Source organism: Salvia miltiorrhiza, chromosome 1 (assembly GCF_028751815.1).
Source record: "Salvia miltiorrhiza cultivar Shanhuang (shh) chromosome 1, IMPLAD_Smil_shh, whole genome shotgun sequence".
Lineage (NCBI taxonomy): Eukaryota > Viridiplantae > Streptophyta > Magnoliopsida > Lamiales > Lamiaceae > Salvia > Salvia miltiorrhiza.
Window position 1 is genome coordinate 358,726 of NC_080387.1, and position 17,306 is coordinate 376,031.

Sequence of the window (17,306 nt, forward strand, 5' to 3'; positions counted from 1 at the left end):
AAAATTATGTTTAACCTAAAGATGTTTTATGAGATAATTTTTTTTTATTCTTTTGAAAATGAGACACACGTGTCCTTCCCACATGACATTTTATTTGAGTTGAGATCTAATGTCCCTTCAATTGAGACGAGACCCTCAGAAGGATAACAACGAACTTCTTCATCAAAACACAACTGTGATTGAGGAATTCCGCAGGTTATATTTATCTCATAGCACTACATATTTCTCTGTCACAACACAACATCTCTTAATATTTTTATATTAAAAGTTGGTCTGTTTTGCAGCTGAAAAAATCATCTCTAAGAATAAGAGAAAAACCAACTGGATCAAGTGAACGAATTGTGCATCCAAATGTACACAAATTTAAAGTTGATCTGTTTTGCAGGTGAAAAAAATCATCTCTAACCAGCCCGGCCCAACCCAATGGGCCTAGGCAATTTTTTGGGCCGGGTCGGGCCGGCCCAAAATTTTAACGGGCCTCGAAAAATGAAGCTCAACCCAACCCTATACGGGCCGCTAAACGGGACAAAAAATTGATAAATTAACATATATATATATATATATAGAGTGTGGTTCTAGAGAGAACTACATTATTTGTGAGAACGGGACAACCATCAAATCTAATGCATTCACTGTAAAAATTAATGCATTCGCTGTTAAAATTTATGCACTAATTTTTTTTTAAAAAAATGCTACCTTTAGGATTCGAACCCAAGTTCTATATTCATCCAACAAGATGATGCATCCACCGTAGATCTTGATGATCGAAAGGCTGAAAATGGTTCTCTGTTCTTTTTTTATTTATGGTTCTTTCTTAAACCTCTCCCTATATATATATATATATATATATATATATATATATATATATATATATATATATTACTTCCAAAAATTAATAAATTAAATCAAATTTAAAGAAAAAAAAAATTGAAGACAAATTCGATGAACTGACATGACAAAATGATGAATGTTGATTTTGCGTACTTACATTCTCGCTCTTTATTGAACAAGTGCGCACTTCATATATTAATGTATGCGTGAGAGGAGTTAACTGAGTAACTATCTATATGCTCGATGCTGATATGTTGTACTACTCCTAGGGGAGGTGGAAATGGCACATCTCAATTGTTTCCCCGAATTCGGAACTATAAGGGTCAAAGCACTGATGGTATATTTTTGCTGTATCCAACCATGTTAGTCCCAACCATGTTATGGTAAACTCAGCAGGCCACATGCATACAAGATGATCAAAATATTTTCAAGAAAGCAATGCTTATTAGTTTATTACATCCCACTTTCAAAATACCTAACCAGAAGTCAGTACTTGAGGAACACACAACAGAAAGGAAGAAGAATAACAAGCAAATTAACATAAAAAGTAACAACTAAAATTAGAACGCACACGTTAAACAAATAATAATAATAACAAAAGAAATAGATAGATACTGAAGGAGTCAAAACCAGGCAGTTCGATAGCAAAACATAAACTAGAAGACAATTCAGAAAGCTAAATCAATACTTAGTGCCTAATATAGCCATGACATAGACACAAAATAACTGAAAATCCTACAATTATAACAGCAACATTCATGAAGAAAGTAAGTAACCTTCTAAAAGCATTTTCGTCTGTGCTATTCTCACCTCTAACTGCTTCTGCAAGAGCTCAAGCTCCTCCACTACCAGATTTCTGCAGTAATTTGGCGGCGGCTTCATATCCGGGTGGTTGTTCGGATTCTTCATAAGAGCCTTCCACTAGCTTACCATGCTCACGATTTCTCGCCATCTTTCTCAGAGAGATGAAAACTAGGGTTCGTGTGCGGCAGCCCGCAAACTATGCGGCCAGCTTTCAAAATTAGTCCCAACCATGTTATGGTAAACTCAGCAGGCCACATGCATACAAGATGGTCAAAATATTTCCAAGAAAGCAATGCTTATTAGTTTATTACATCCCACTTTCAAAATCCCTAACCAGAAGTCAGTACTTGAGGAACACACAACAGAAAGGAAGAAGAATAACAAGCAAATTAACATAAAAAGTAACAACTAAAATTAGAACGCACACATTAAACAAATAATAATAATAATAACAAAAGAAATAGATAGATACTGAAGGAGTCAAAACCAGGCAGTTCGATAGCAAAACATAAACTAGAAGACAATTCAGAAAGCTAAATCAGGACCCAATACTTAGTGCCGAATATAGCCATGACATAGACACAAAATAACTGAAAATCCTACAATTATAACAGCAACATTCATGAAGAAAGTAAGTAACCTTCTAAAAGCATTTTTGTCTGTGCTATTCTCAGCTCTAACTGCTTCTGCAAGAGCTCAAGCTCCTCCACTACTAGATTTCTGCAGTAATTTGGCGGCGGCTTCATATCCGGGTGGTTGTTCGGATTCTTTATAAGAGCCTTCTACTAGCTTACCATGCTCACGATTTCTCGCCATCTTTCTCAGAGAGATGAAAACTAGGGTTCGTGTGCGGCAGCCCGCAAACTATGCGGCCAGCTTTCAAAATTAGTCCCAACCATGTTATGGTAAACTCAGCAGGCCACATGCATACAAGATGATCAAAATATTTCCAAGAAAGCAATGCTTATTAGTTTATTACATCCCACTTTCAAAATCCCTAACCAGAAGTCAGTACTTGAGGAACACACAACAGAAAGGAAGAAGAATAACAAGCAAATTAACATAAAAAGTAACAACTAAAATTAGAACGCACGCATTAAACAAATAATAATACTCCCTCCGTCCCATTAAAGTTAACAACATTTCTATTTTGGGTGTCCCACTAAAGTTGGTCACTTTCTAAAACTGGCAAAAGTTTACTTTAATTAAGTCAACAATTACTCACTAATTTGGTCAACAATTGTAGGCCACTTTCTAAAAATGCCAAAATTACTTTAATTAAGTCAACAATTACTCACTAATTTGGTCAACAATTGTAGGCCACACTCTATTAAAACATATAACACTCAATTTCTTAATCTCCGTGCCGAAACGAATGTTGCCAAGTTTAGCGGGACGGAGGGAGTAATAACAAAAGAAATAGATAGATACTGAAGGAGTCAAAACCAGGCAGTTCGATAGCAAAACATAAACTCCTACAATTATAACAGCAACATTCATGAAGAAAGTAAGTAACCTTCTAAAAGCATTTTCGTCTGTGCTATTCTCACCTCTAACTGCTTCTGCAAGAGCTCAAGCTCCTCCACTACCAGATTTCTGCAGTAATTTGGCGGCGGCTTCATATTCTGGTGGTTGTTCGGATTCTTGATAAGAGCCTTCCACTAGCTTACCATGCTCACGATTTCTCGCCATCTTTCTCAGAGAGATGAAAACTAGGGTTCGTGTGCGGCAGCCCGCAAACTATGCGGCCAGCTTTCAAAATTAGTCCCAACCATGTTATGGTAAACTCAGCAGGCCACATGCATACAAGATGATCAAAATATTTCCAAGAAAGCAATGCTTATTAGTTTATTACATCCCACTTTCAAAATCCCTAACCAGAAGTCAGTACTTGAGGAACACACAACAGAAAGGAAGAAGAATAACAAGCAAATTAACATAAAAAGTAACAACTAAAATTAGAACGCACACATTAAACAAATAATAATACTCCCTCCGTCCCATTAAAGTTAACAACATTTCTATTTTGGGTGTCCCACTAAAGTTGGCCACTTTCTAAAACTGGCAAAAGTTTACTTTAATTAAGTCAACAATTACTCACTAATTTGGTCAACAATTGTAGGCCACTTTCTAAAAATGCCAAAATTACTTTAATTAAGTCAACAATTACTCACTAATTTGGTCAACAATTGTAGGCCACACTCTATTAAAACATATAACACTCAATTTCTTAATCTCCGTGCCGAAACGAATGTTGCCAGCTTTAGCGGGACGGATGGAGTAGTAACAAAAGAAATAGATAGATACTGAAGGAGTCAAAACCAGGCAGTTCGATAGCAAAACATAAACTAGAAGACAATTCAGAAAGCTAAATCAGGGCTTAATACTTAGTGCCGAATATAGCCATGACATGGACAAAGCACATCTCAATTGTTTCCTCGAATTCTGAACTATAAGGGTCAAAGCACTGATGGTATGTTTTTGCTGTAACTAACCATGTACACAAATTGCTGTATCCATTGTTTCCTCTTTTTACATTCTGTTAGATCTAACAATTAAATTCAGATCTATCTTATCATTCTTCTTGTAGGTGGCGCAAAAATTACAACGTTATCACTTATCGGGGTCTTTGCCTCTCAAGTTTGCCGTTCTGGGCTCAAATGTTAATTGGTTTCTTCAAGCACACGTTATTTTATCAAATGTTCCTACTCGTGTAGAGTCACGGAGACACAATGGAGCTGAAGTTTGCAATCTGAATTCCGCTGCTAATGTGATTACTGACTCAGTTGAGGTGGCGGGCGCTTCCTATGAGAAGAGAACAAAATGCAAAAGAAAGATTAAGGTAGGAGGATTTCTGAAGATTTCTACAGCTTTGTGTTTCCGTAGAAAGTGGAAAAGGAAAAATGTGAAGAAAAAGCCTGAAACGAGACACCCAATACGAGGGCCGGCCCAAAATTGTGAGGGCTCCAGTTCTACACAAGCTCACAGATAGAGGATCCAGGTTGTGAGGGTACTAGTTCTACACAAACACAAACTCATGAAGGCTCAGAATCTCGCTTGCAGCTTGAGAATTTGCGCAAGAAAGTAGAAATTATGGAGGTGATGTGAACTTGTTTCTCGTTCATTAAGTCAAATTTGTTGAAAAATCATCTCGCTTGGAAACGGTTGAAATTAAGATTAAAGACCTAACAATACGGATTGATATTAGTTATTTTTCCCAGTTGATTGCATTAATAGATTATCACCACCAAATATTTTGATTACCTAACTTCACCACCAAGTATTTTTCCCAGTTGTTTCTCGTTCATTAAGTAAATGCCACATTCAGCTTAAACAAATACAATGACATGAAGATTGATTAGATATCACTCTTCATTATGTAACGGATAATACTAAATGGAATATGTTGTACAAAATTAGTTACCATCCCTGTTCTTATGCGAACCAAATCATCCAAGTCCTAAAGTTGATGAGAAAGGGGTGGGACTGGAGAAATCATAGTATATCCAAAATTTCCAATCCATATGGATTAGCCTATACTATTTTTATCTATCTAAGCTAACCCTCAATACTAAATGCCCCCTACTCTTTTTCATGCCTATTCAGCATTATGTGTCAATGAGAAAAGCTTAAGTACTTTCAAGTTCTCCAACAAGATCTGCCCTTGTGAAGCCTTTACCTGAGTTTGCTCTGAATTCTTCATCACACGACATGGTGAGTAAAAGCAGACACACTTTTGAAATAAAAAGGTTTTCAAAGGGGTAAAAAGGAAGCCTCATGCTGAAACCAGGATCAGTGTTATTCCATGTCATAAACTTGATAGCTTCATCAAGAACATCCACTAGAATACATGTATATGAAAGTTGGGTCCAAGTAAGTTTTCAAGGTATAGGAGAATCCTACAAGTAAGACTAATATCAAAGGGAACCCAAATTCTTTAGAATGTACATATCTTGAATCAGCTAGAAAGTTTAACATGCATTCCTTATTTTCATATAGCAGAGGAGTTTTTAACCCTCGATAAGAACTCACCCACTTGTAAGACTAAAAATCATAATATTGGTCAAAGGCATCCAGATAAGTTTTTCTTGAGCATTGCCATGTATATGTTTCTAAATCATAATCACCAATTATTGCATTCAAAGAGACTCAAAATTTTGAAACTTTCAAAGAGTAAAGAAAATGTAGTACAGCATTGTATACAGACAAAATGTTGTGGTCTTTACTGCTGCAGGAGATGAAGCTAAGTCAAGCAAGAATTATGTTTATCAAAATCACTGTGAAACTTAAAGCTGAAAGACAAACTCACAACAGGATGAGAATGAATGGTGGCCAAAGCACGTGCTCGCTGCCTGTCATCACCATTAACTTTTGGTTCGGGGAGCAAGCTTTTCTCCTGTAGACATTCAAAAGAAAGAAAAGTAATTAAAATATCATATATAACCCCGTAACATAAATTTGAATAGCAGAAGGCTGACCTTAAGCAACACTAGCTTCCTTAAGAGCGCATTAACCATATTACCAGCACCAACTCTTAGTGCAGCTTTTGCAACCTTCACATTCTGTCAGACCCAAATAAGAGAATCATAAATAAGAAAGATGAAACGAGTGTCAACCAAAACTATCATGTGTTTTCTTCATGACAAAGAAAAAGAATCAAACGATAAAGGTATCTTTTCCAACAATTCTGCAACCTACAAACCCATTCTTTAAATTGCCAATGCCACCCTGTCCTGATTTTATTTGAATGACAAACGTAAGAGACAAGTGAGAGGAAAAACCAGCCGAAGATCCATATCTTCTAGATGACGGGTACGGAAGCCAAGAGTTCTCTCAACAAATCCCGTCTCATTATCCCCTGAACCCTTGCCCTGCTCATTCAACAAATGCACCACCAAGCTCAATCCGCATCAATCTCACAGCACACACTATTTAAGGATATAAAACAAGACTGGTTAGTTTAGCATAATTTCCGAATTGGAATGCACAAGTGCAGTTAACAAGTTTATGAATTAAACAGGGAAGGTGATAAAGTGTAGTAAGTAGTAACTGGGGAATCCATAATCAACGGCAAATCCCATCACTACTAAATGGTGCACAGAGAACTTAAACTTCCAGTGCTCATATGTGATTGCTACTGCTAGATAGACAACATGAAGTGCATGTTTATAGTTAAAAATATTAAATTAATCAAGCTCTAAAGCACAATCATTCTTTTCTACACATTCACCACAATCCAACTCAGGCCTTAAACATAGTTGAATTGAATATAGATATAATACAATGTAGCACACCAGCTCTATCAAGCAGTGGCGGAGCCAGGGACGGAGCCAGGGGGGGGCTAGAGCCCCCTCCCAAATTTTGAGTTTTTTTTTTTTTTTTTTTTTTTAAAATTAAAATATATATAGATGTATGTTTATACCTATTATAAAATAATTTTGTTTTATAAAAGAGTATTTGGTTATTATATTCTCTCATATATATACTTAATTTAAGGATAATTCCGTTATTTAAAACTATATAATCTATGAAATATTGTTTGTTATTATTACTATTATACTTGTCTTTTAATAAAAAATGCCTAATATGTATGAAATGCTAAAAAAAATTATAATGTATTGAAACTAATTTATAATATATAGAAAATATATAATCCATGAACATGTTGTTTGTTATTATTATTATTATGCTTGCATTTTAATAAAAAATGTCTTAAATATACGGAATGTCCAAAAAAAGTTTTGTGATATATTGAAATTATATAATCTATGAAAATATTGTTCGTTATTATTAGTATTATGCTCGTATTTTAATAAAAAAATTCCTTAAATATACAGAAAGCCCAAAAAAAATTTCTCGGGGGCTACCGCCCCCGAACCCCCGTACAATTTCAGCCCCCCCCCGAAATTTATTCCTGGCTCCGTCCCTGGGCGGAGCCAGGAATTAATTTGGGAGTGGGCTGAACTTACACGGGGGTTTGCCCCCGAGAATTTTTTTTTGGACATTCCGTATATTTAAGACATTATTTTATTAAAAGACGAGCATAATAGTAATAATAAAGAACAACATTTTCATATACTATATAGTTTCAATATATTACAAATTAATTTCAATACATTACAAACTTTTTTTTTTGTCATTTCGTACATTTTAAGCATTTTTAATTTTTTTTAAAAATTTGTTACAATCAAAGAAAGGAAAAAACTCACTCACACTCTAGCTCCTAGGGTGACTCGAACCCCCGACCTATTGGTTGGAGGAGAAGCGTCTTACAAACAGACTGCGCTTCATCGTCAAAACTAAAGTTATGTACAGTGATGCAATTCTTATTAATAGACAAGTATAATAACAATAATAACGAACAATATTTTCATAAATTATGGAGTATATTTTCAATAAATTACAAGTTAGAATCAATAATAATAAAAGATAAGCATAGTAATAATAGCAAACAATTTTTTTTTTGGGCATTCCATCCATTATAGGCATTTTCTATTAAAAGACAAGCATAATAGTGATAATAATGTATAATATTTTTATAGATTATATAGTTTTAAATAGGGTAAATATCATGAAAACCCCTGAAGTTTACCCGCTTTATCAAAAATACCCCGAAACTTTCAAAATATTCTCTAAACTCTCAAACTATCAGATTTTTATCAAATATATCATGCATCTATTTTTCGATCACCAAAAATGTGATTTGGCTCACCGGATGCCACAATGTAATTTATATTCTATTTTTTTAAAAGATACAATGGCAAAAACGAAGTCGTTTCGTATCATATCATCTAAAAAATCCACTCTGAAATTTAAAATTCACTTCTACCGTGTTTGAAATTCACGCTAATAACCTAGAACTATGGATAAACACGATAGAATATGGTACGAAACGAAGTCGTTTTTGCCATGTCATTTAAAAAAAATAGAATATAAATTACATTTTGGGATTCGGCGAGCCAGATCACATTTCTGGTGACCGGAAAATAGATGCAGGATATATTTGATAAAAACTTGATAGTTTGAGGGTTTAAATAATATTTTGAAAGTTTCAGGGTATTTTTGATAAAATGAGTATAGTTCAGGGGTTTTCATGATATTTACCCTTTTAAATAACACAATTATCTTTAAATTGATTATAAATAGAAGAATATAACAAGCTAGTCAACTTTTGTAAAACAAATTTCTTTTATAATATATATGTATAAAAAAACTCAAAATTTGGGAGGGGGCTTCAGCCCCCCTAGCCCCCCCTGTCTATGAGGCGATATTTCCAAATTCAGCTTCCATTGGAATGGCTTGAAGCAAGAAATTATAATCAATTTTATCTTAGAAAAGTGTTTGGAGAGAGAGATTGCACACCTCCTCTACCTCCAGTACTTGAAGTTTGTGACACAATAACTCAAGGAGAAAGAAAGCGGCAACAACATCATTCTTGAACAGCAAGCCTAGGAAATGGAATGAGCGGTTTGAATTCTAGTGATCGAAGTTGTCTCTGAAAGTCCTCCGCTTGTTATGCTTCACCTGCACTCACAATTCCAAGCTGTATACCTAATCTCACGGAAGAGTGGGTGAGGAAGCCAAAGGGATCAAGAAGGCAGGTTTATGCTCACCTTTCTTCTGTTTATTAAATTAAATAACCCATAAAAATAAACCATAAAACGTGTTGCCTTATTATTCTATTTCCAAAACCCAAAAGGCAATAGAAAGAAAGAAAGCAAAAAATCGTTTCTTTGCCGTAAAACCTTGGAGAATCAATGGGTGTTCCGACAGCAGTGTTTACTGAGACAAACCTGGGAACCTACCTCGCCGTTCCGGCCTCTCCGGACATCACGGCCGACGACTTCAAGAGTTAGTTGCTTCTTCTTCTTCTTCTTTGTTGCTGAATTGATTTGTTCTGCTTTGTGTTATAAAATGCTTTTCCAGGAATTTCTCTATGGAAACTGCTTCTGATGTCGTCAGCTCAGAATGTTGCTGGATAATACATTATTCAATATAATTATGCTCAATTAATGAGAATCTAATGTTAATATTGATGCAACACTACTGATTCTGAAAAAAAGAAGAGAGAAAATGATCGTAGCTGACTAGATCCTTTGTGGCATAGAAGTAAGTCTGTGTCCCCACACCCACACAAAGATGCACAAGTACAAATTTGGTACATGTATTATGTATAACAAAAAGGGTGTTGAGAGTGAGCAATTATATATATGTATTAATTCAAGATTCATGATATATAGACCAGAAACATATATCAAGTTTGATTGAAACATATATCAAGTTTGAATAATGGATCAACATCTTTTAGGGGGTATTTTTTTAACTTCTTCGAAGGTTCAAGTACATATATGTGAAAGTTTGCTTACTTTTTTATTAGTTAAAAGTGTTGAACAAAAGAAGAATTTCTGTGTGGATCAGGAACTGCTTACAATTCTCTTTTTGAATCATACAGGTTGCTCTACCTTTAAGAAAGTTCAATTTAATGAAAGATTATAATTCGACATGTATGAACTGAGATGACAAAATGATGAATGTTGATTTTGCGTACTTACATTCTCGGTCTTTATTGAACAAGAGCGCACTTCATATATTAATGTATGCGTGAGAGGAGTTAGCTGAGTAGCTATCTATATGCTCGATGCTGATATGTTGTACTACTCCTAGGGGAGGTGGAAATGGCACATCTCAATTGTTTCCCCGAATTCGGAACTATAAGGGTCAAAGCAGTGATGGTATGTTTTTGCTGTATCCATTGTTTCCTCTTTTTACATTCTGTTAGATCTAACAATTAAATTCAGATCTATCTTATCATTCTTCTTGTAGGTGACGCAAAAATTACAACGTTATCACTTATCGGGGTCTTTGCCTCTCAAGTTTGCCTTTCTGGGTTCAAATGTTAATTGGTTTCTTCAAGCACACGTTATTTTATCAAATGTTCCTACTCGTGTAGAGTCACGGAGACACAATGGAGCTGAAGTTTGCAATCTGAATTCCGCTGCTAATGTGATTACTGACTCAGTTGAGGTGGCGGGCGCTTCCTATGAGAAGAGAACAAAATGCAAAAGAAAGATTAAGGTAGGAGGATTTCTGAAGATTTCTACAGCTTTGTGTTTCCGTAGAAAGTGGAAAAGGAAAAATGTGAAGAAAAAGCCTGAAACGAGACACCCAATACGAGGGCGAATGCAGCATTGTCTTGTTGAAAAGGAAATGTTGTGTGAATTTGCTACTGGAGCTGAAATGAATTTGAGTAAAAAGTCGGATTCCAATGTGATTGGTGAGGCCACGAGTGAAACGATCTCAGTTTCAGGGATTATCAACAAGTACTTCTCAGATTATGATGAAGTGGCCTCTAATCCAGAATCTCTTTTTACCACAGCACGATATAGATGCAGGAAACAGCGCACCGGATGTGAATACTGGTCTGGTGTAGTGAAGTCACATGTATCTCCCAATTCTGAGAGGCATAAAACACCAAACATTGGAAAGGGTCTTTTGGTTGCATCAGCTAGTTGGGGGCTGACTCCATGTAATCGACGTTCCATACTTTCTCTGTACCGTCACAATCATGGAGAGTCGTTGTTCCCTGAATTCTCAGCTACAGAAGACAGTGTTTGAGATGGCTGATGAATAACTGTAAAGTGCAACTCTCTTGTTTATAGGTACATAAAACTTCAAGTATCAACAAGCATCTTTCACAAATGAAAACTTATGTTTGTGCTCACACTTACATTTTTATGTTTGTCTCAGACAAGTGTATATTTGTGAAGGTGGCTTTCACTTTTGAGAATGGGTCAACTGAATGAATAAGGTTATATTCTTGTCATTTGTCATTATTATCCTACCTCTAAATTTTGAATTTCATTCCATCAGTCTTGTAACATCAAAAGCACCATTAAATGGCTATCTAATACTTGTAATTTCTCATGCAGTGTCCACTTGGGAATATAAGTTACTGCCCTCCATCAGAAACTGATCTTTCTAATGAAAAAGATCTGGTAGAGTTTTCATTCTCTCATTTGCCGCTGTTACTTCAAATTGCTGTTTGAAGACTAAATGTTGTTATTCTTGAAAGAATTTGATGGTATCATGTTTGTTGTCATGTAATGTAACTAAGTAGGAGCTGTTTTGATATATGGCTATTTGATTTGCAGATGTAAGTATTGATGTTAATGGAAATGGGAAAGCAAGTCTTTAAGTCCTACTCGCATGCTTCACCTTCTCCAGCTGTGGAGTCAAGTGTGTTTGGTGTTCTGGTCCTTGATCACTATGACAACTAAGGAAAAAGCAATTGCATTATGTTTTTCAAAATTATTTGCATTTTTGAAAAACTATGAGGCTTGTGCGTGTGACGTAGATTGCTGATTAAATTGTATTGCTAATAGATTTTGCAGAAAGTTGATTTAATTTAGTAAATATGTAAATGATAGAATTCGCCATATCTGACGATGGAGTTGTTGCTGGTATGTTACTCTTCCCCGCATTGGTTGGGATCACTGTGCTGCCGTCCGCCTCAGCTTTCTTGATTATTACGGCCTGTCGGTCTTTGGCAATTTCAATGGTGATCTTGGAAGACGCCGTTCCCGGCAGCTTATTCCCCACTTCACTTTCATCTCAGCCCGCTTCTGCTAAGGCAAGACGAATAGACACACACAAATTCAAAATTTTATCATCATGTAACGTTTGCCACTATTGTGAGTGCACTAAAAAATTGATAGCTAGCAGTGCTCAAGAATTAAATGGGGTAAAAAAGAAATTTAATGATAAGTATACATATAGATATAAGCCTAGAAAATGTTTTAACTGTGGTGAAGCTGATCCACACTACAAGCCCCAGAAAATTAAAAACTACTATAGCACATCTCTTAATCTTATATATGAGAAATCCAGTTTCAACAACCAAACAGAATACAAGGGAGCATAAGTCCAAGTATGGAATTAATTATTGCAGAAGAAGTTAAATGGAAGGGTAGGCGTGGAATATTTAGTTGACAAGATTGCAGAAGCAACAATTGTATTAGCAGCCTGTGTGTAATGAACTCCATCCCAACTCACATAGCCTGCCCCTGTCCCTTCCTCGCACACATTGCAGCCTGCGTCCCGACATTTTATCTTAGGATCGAAGTTGTAAGGCAGCCCGCCATGTCCGCAGCATGCCATCAATGGATTCTTCAAACCGTAGGAGGATGAATTTGCAATGAGGCTGTACTTGATGGAGTAGACATCCACGTACACGATAGTGGAGTCCTTCATCTGGCCGCGTAGTTGTTGGCAGAGATCGCGCAGTTGTGAGTTGAACACTTGAGCAGCTTGGTTCATGGAGGCAACGCAGCCGTGCTCGTCTACTTGTGATGCAGTTGGCTTTAGTGTGCCGAGTTTCTCAGGCAGGCAGCCTAACGGCCCCGTGTTGTGCACCCACAGCTTCTTCCCGCCGGTGAGGTAGATGCTCCACATGGCATCCTTGATTTCTGAGATGAAAGAAGGGATCTTTTGAAGAATCTGGTCGTACGGAACGTTGTTGAATGCAGCCGTTAGATCATTCTGTCCTATGTCGATCATGTAGAGGCCGTTCTTGAAGTCGTCTTCTCCCACAACATGACCTAGAGTATTAATCAATATATATATAGTTGTGATCAGGGATCTATATAGAGGTTAATTAATTGATCATTGCATGTTTCACCTTTAGATTGGAGTTGGAGAGAGTGATTACGGAAGCGTCTGAATTCAAGAATTTGAACGCTCAAACTGAATGCAACATATCTAGGGAGAGTGGCTGAGCCAGCAATGGCGAAGTTGGCTCCATTTGAGAAATCTGGCTCCACTGATTCCAGATAAGGACTCAAGTAATTTGACTTCACATTTTCGCCTGTCCGAATCGAATCTACCTATTTTTTAACTTGTTTCGAGACATGCATATATATTATAAACTAGCACAACAACATTAAATATATATTGATCGTAGATTTATTTCTTCTTAATTCTCATCTTTTTGTGTCCCATTTCTTGAAATTCGGTAGTTCACTCTATATATGTAAGAAATTAAAACAATATGGTGAAAATTTACAAGATATACATCACGAGCTAGCATAAAATATGCAAGTTGTTGAATAAAGTAAGAGAATCTGATGACATAAAGACAGAAGCCTGTGTTTCACGGGTTAAAAAAGGAAGACAACATGCATGGCTTGTGCTAAAACACAAAACTATCACTCAATACTATTACAGATTTGTAAAAAGATATATAGTATATAAATATTGATGAGACAGGAATCTTTAGTAATGGCTTACACAGGAAATCGATGATAAGGCGACCATCACATAGTCGACCTGTGGGGCGATGGAAGAAGGCGCGGCCGTCCGGATATCCGAACTCGTAGCCCATCGCAGCAGCAAGGCCGCCGGTGTCTGAATTTGAATCGCCGAAGTTGAACATCACTGCTTTCCTGCTGCACTGTGAAGCAGCATCAAACATGAGCATTGAAAACGTCACACAAGCTAAGACAAACCCTTTTTTGTAATAACAACACATCTTTAATTTACTACCACTCTCACAAATGAAAAACTGGCACCTTAATATATATAGAGACCAGAATATATCTTGTTAAATGGGAGTATCACCATTATCTTACCAAAATGCTTGTCATTATGTGGGGGATGAAAATTACATTTTCTCTTAAATGGTGGAGAAATGCGTTTTGTCCCAACGCATATAAAATCTTAATCTAATTGCTATTATTATGATCAGTTGACAGATATACGCCACCATTTTTGCTCATTTAGTGTTGAGATTAGTGGATGTAGATAGGCCTAAATGAAGAATCTAGCAAGTCAAAACTCTTTCATTTTCTTAAAAAAAAGACGACTATTTCCTTTGTGTTTTCACATTATTGACTAACTAGTATTGATTTATTCTAGATAAAGCACTAATTCGACTGAGGCTGTGTGATTAATGCATTGAACACTTATTTGGCTCTCCACTATAAATGCAGTGGTGGCATATATGGAACACATATGATGCATCATCTTATCATAAAAATGAATTGCATCCAAACAACCAATTTAAATAAATGAAGAAATTGAGCCATAATCAGGTCTCTTTTTTTCCTGACAATCGCAAAGGCAATATTTTTTTACAGGCACAAAAATTATGCATGCTGAAGCTGAAGCCAAGTTAAAACAAATCTTTGAGCCCTACATAGGTATCTTTTATCATGAACATTTCCGAATGATTGAATATGAACAAAGCAACGGCATAGATAAGCAATAGAGTCCTGAATAGAACTGGTTTCTAAGTCAGAAGGCTGCATTCGTATCTGCCATCCGACAGGGTCAACTTCTCTGCTTTTGCAACGGCGTCTAATGGAAGTGGGCTGAAACTTCGGGATGGACCGTAGAAATGAGGAAATATATTGGACTCATCCACAGCTTCGTAGATCAAGCCATTTCCAAGCTGCCATGGTTAATACTTGTTAGCGATCATATGGATATTCTACAATTGATGTGAACATATATATAAAAACAGCTTTGCTTCAAGCTAAGCAACAAAGTCTAACAGGGCATCCACAAACTTAGTATACAGACGGAGCTTTATGAATCCATAATTTATAATCAATATACCTTTTTAGCATCTATTTTGAGTAGGTATAGATCCTCCTTAACATTCAAGAAAAAGTTTTGCAAAGTTGATTGGACCTGCCATTGAAAGGATTACAAGTCGCAAAGTTAATTTCGATTATTGAATATATAATGTGAGTTTCTGAAACTGTAACGCTCCAAGAGAGAGAGAGAGAAACAGAGATGATACATTATGGAAATTGATACTATGTTAGTACAATGGAATTTCAAAGCTAGCACATAACTGCTAGGAAGATTCCAATTTTGAAACTTACAATAGGGCAGCATCCATTTCTAGTCTATTTTGCTAAAATCATCATCTTCGTAAACTATTTCGAAAGAAGCCCTATTTCCTTTATCCCCAAATCATAATCCACCATTAAAAGTGGCCATCAAAACCCAATAATGGTGATTCATATTCCACATTCTATTTGGATAGACTATTATGCATCAACAATAATGATCAAGGTATGAAACGAAACCGCAAGAAGTTGTACTTATGCAGAAAATGTGTCCTGCTTTGACATATTTTTCACCAAAATGTAGTTAATGTGCATTCCTTCACATTACAGGAGCTGAGTTGAATGCTATCTTGCAACATGAATAAACTAGTACTATTATTTTGAAGCAACATGATTTACAGCAGTATAACAAACAAAAGAGACAGGCACTTTGAAGCACAATTATAAAGCTTATGGTTTCAACAAAATTTGGAATAATTTCAAACGAGTTCTCTTCGCTAGCAGAGAAAATCCCAAACTACAATAACTGATACAAACACTATCAACGAATCATTACAATAACAAATCTCCAAATCGAAATCGGTTACCAACCAGAAAATTGCATTAATCACTTGAATTCTTAAAAAATAACTCCAAAGAATGACAAGATATCTGCGCGGAAAGAGAAGACAAAACGTAGGGATAACCTGATCGAGCTTGCTGAGATGGAAACAACCAGTTGATTGATCGATATTTCCGCCGAAAGTAGCGCCGCTCCGCCGCAGCTCCTCCCATTCCTCGGCAGTGCTGATCCTGTACACAAATTCTTCGCCTTCTTTCAATCCCTCATTTGCAGCCATTGTCAACCACCGCTTTGTTGCAATTGGTTGACTCAATTTTGGAGAAAATATACTCTTTGTCGGTTGATGCTGACAATTTTTCTTATACTAATATTTTTATTCTTGAAATTAGTGAGATTATCATTATATAGCAGCCATCTCGGCCACTCCGCCGTTCAATTTATTCAAGGTATATTGTTTTTATTGATAAATTTATTATTAAAAAAATATTTTTTTGTTGTAAATATATCTTCTAGATATATCTTATGTGTGTTGACCAAGAAACCTAGAGGGAGAATAACACTTGACATCTTCAAGCCATCGGAGTTGACTGTCCTCCGTTCACACCGGACGTGTGTGAACGTTCACACCGGACGTGTGTGAACGTTCACACCGGACGTTCACACTTGGTTTAACACCTATAAATATGGTGTGTTGTGAACTTCATAATAACGATATTTGTATTCTCTACTATATTCTTTCGCTTCTCTCTAGTTTATAACACGTTATCAGCACCATAGTTCTAGTCCTCTCATCTTCCTTCGATCGTAAAAGGATTGGAGGTATGCCCTAGGAAAAAATTGTGTCTTTCCAATGAGGTACGACTAATTTTCTTTTCATCTGAATTTCAATCCGTATAATTTTAGTAATCATCTAAATCTAGACGAAAGAAATTTTGAAGTATTAGAATATTATACTGTTTAATATGTTTATATCAATAAATTGGCTTGGAAATAACCAGAAAACGGAATCATGGTAACATATATGCTTTGCATAACAGAGATTGTTATTGAAATTTGTGCAAATTCCCCTTATATTTGTGGTTTGATGCAAATATGTTATATTTGTTTATTACAAATGATATAATTTTCGTTATTCTTGAAGAAATACAAATAATCCTAAAAGTTATATTTTGATGCTATTAAAATAGCATTTGTTTGATCATATTAAATTAGTGATGCATTTCGAATGATATTGATCTTAATCATTCCACCAAACA

At 35.9% G+C, this 17,306-nt stretch overlaps 3 protein-coding genes across 6 annotated transcripts; 1 reads left to right on the plus strand and 2 right to left on the minus strand.

Moving 5' to 3' along the window:
- The first annotated feature begins 8,912 nt into the window (after positions 1–8,912).
- On the plus strand, positions 8,913–11,988 carry LOC131007172 (uncharacterized). Of its 2 annotated transcripts, none has more exons than XM_057934340.1 (6): positions 8,913–9,232; positions 9,335–9,486; positions 10,300–10,367; positions 10,459–11,294; positions 11,383–11,443; positions 11,565–11,958. In XM_057934340.1, exons 2-4 carry the CDS (start codon positions 9,393–9,395, stop codon positions 11,248–11,250), a joined length of 954 nt encoding a protein of 317 aa, XP_057790323.1. In that variant the 5' UTR covers positions 8,913–9,232; positions 9,335–9,392; the 3' UTR covers positions 11,251–11,294; positions 11,383–11,443; positions 11,565–11,958. The 2 variants fall into 2 exon arrangements, with proteins under 2 accessions (XP_057790323.1, XP_057790324.1); XM_057934341.1 differs by lacking the exon at positions 8,913–9,232 and having other exon boundaries at positions 9,281–9,486; positions 11,565–11,630; positions 11,787–11,988.
- A 399-nt stretch (positions 11,989–12,387) lies between these two features.
- On the minus strand, positions 12,388–14,683 carry LOC131007168 (GDSL esterase/lipase LIP-4-like). Of its 2 annotated transcripts, XM_057934335.1 has the most exons (4): positions 14,262–14,683; positions 13,921–14,083; positions 13,313–13,498; positions 12,388–13,232 (listed from the first exon to the last, which is right to left on the minus strand). In XM_057934335.1, exons 1-4 carry the CDS (start codon positions 14,274–14,276, stop codon positions 12,571–12,573), a joined length of 1,026 nt encoding a protein of 341 aa, XP_057790318.1. In that variant the 5' UTR covers positions 14,277–14,683; the 3' UTR covers positions 12,388–12,570. The 2 variants fall into 2 exon arrangements, with proteins under 2 accessions (XP_057790318.1, XP_057790317.1); XM_057934334.1 differs by lacking the exon at positions 14,262–14,683 and having other exon boundaries at positions 12,390–13,232; positions 13,921–14,238.
- Positions 14,684–14,708: 25 nt separating this feature from the next.
- On the minus strand, positions 14,709–16,469 carry LOC131007177 (uncharacterized). Of its 2 annotated transcripts, XM_057934349.1 has the most exons (3): positions 16,175–16,469; positions 15,250–15,324; positions 14,709–15,082 (listed from the first exon to the last, which is right to left on the minus strand). In XM_057934349.1, exons 1-3 carry the CDS (start codon positions 16,325–16,327, stop codon positions 14,921–14,923), a joined length of 390 nt encoding a protein of 129 aa, XP_057790332.1. In that variant the 5' UTR covers positions 16,328–16,469; the 3' UTR covers positions 14,709–14,920. The 2 variants fall into 2 exon arrangements, with proteins under 2 accessions (XP_057790332.1, XP_057790333.1); XM_057934350.1 differs by lacking the exon at positions 15,250–15,324 and having other exon boundaries at positions 16,175–16,424.
- Between the last annotated feature and the right edge of the window lie 837 nt (positions 16,470–17,306).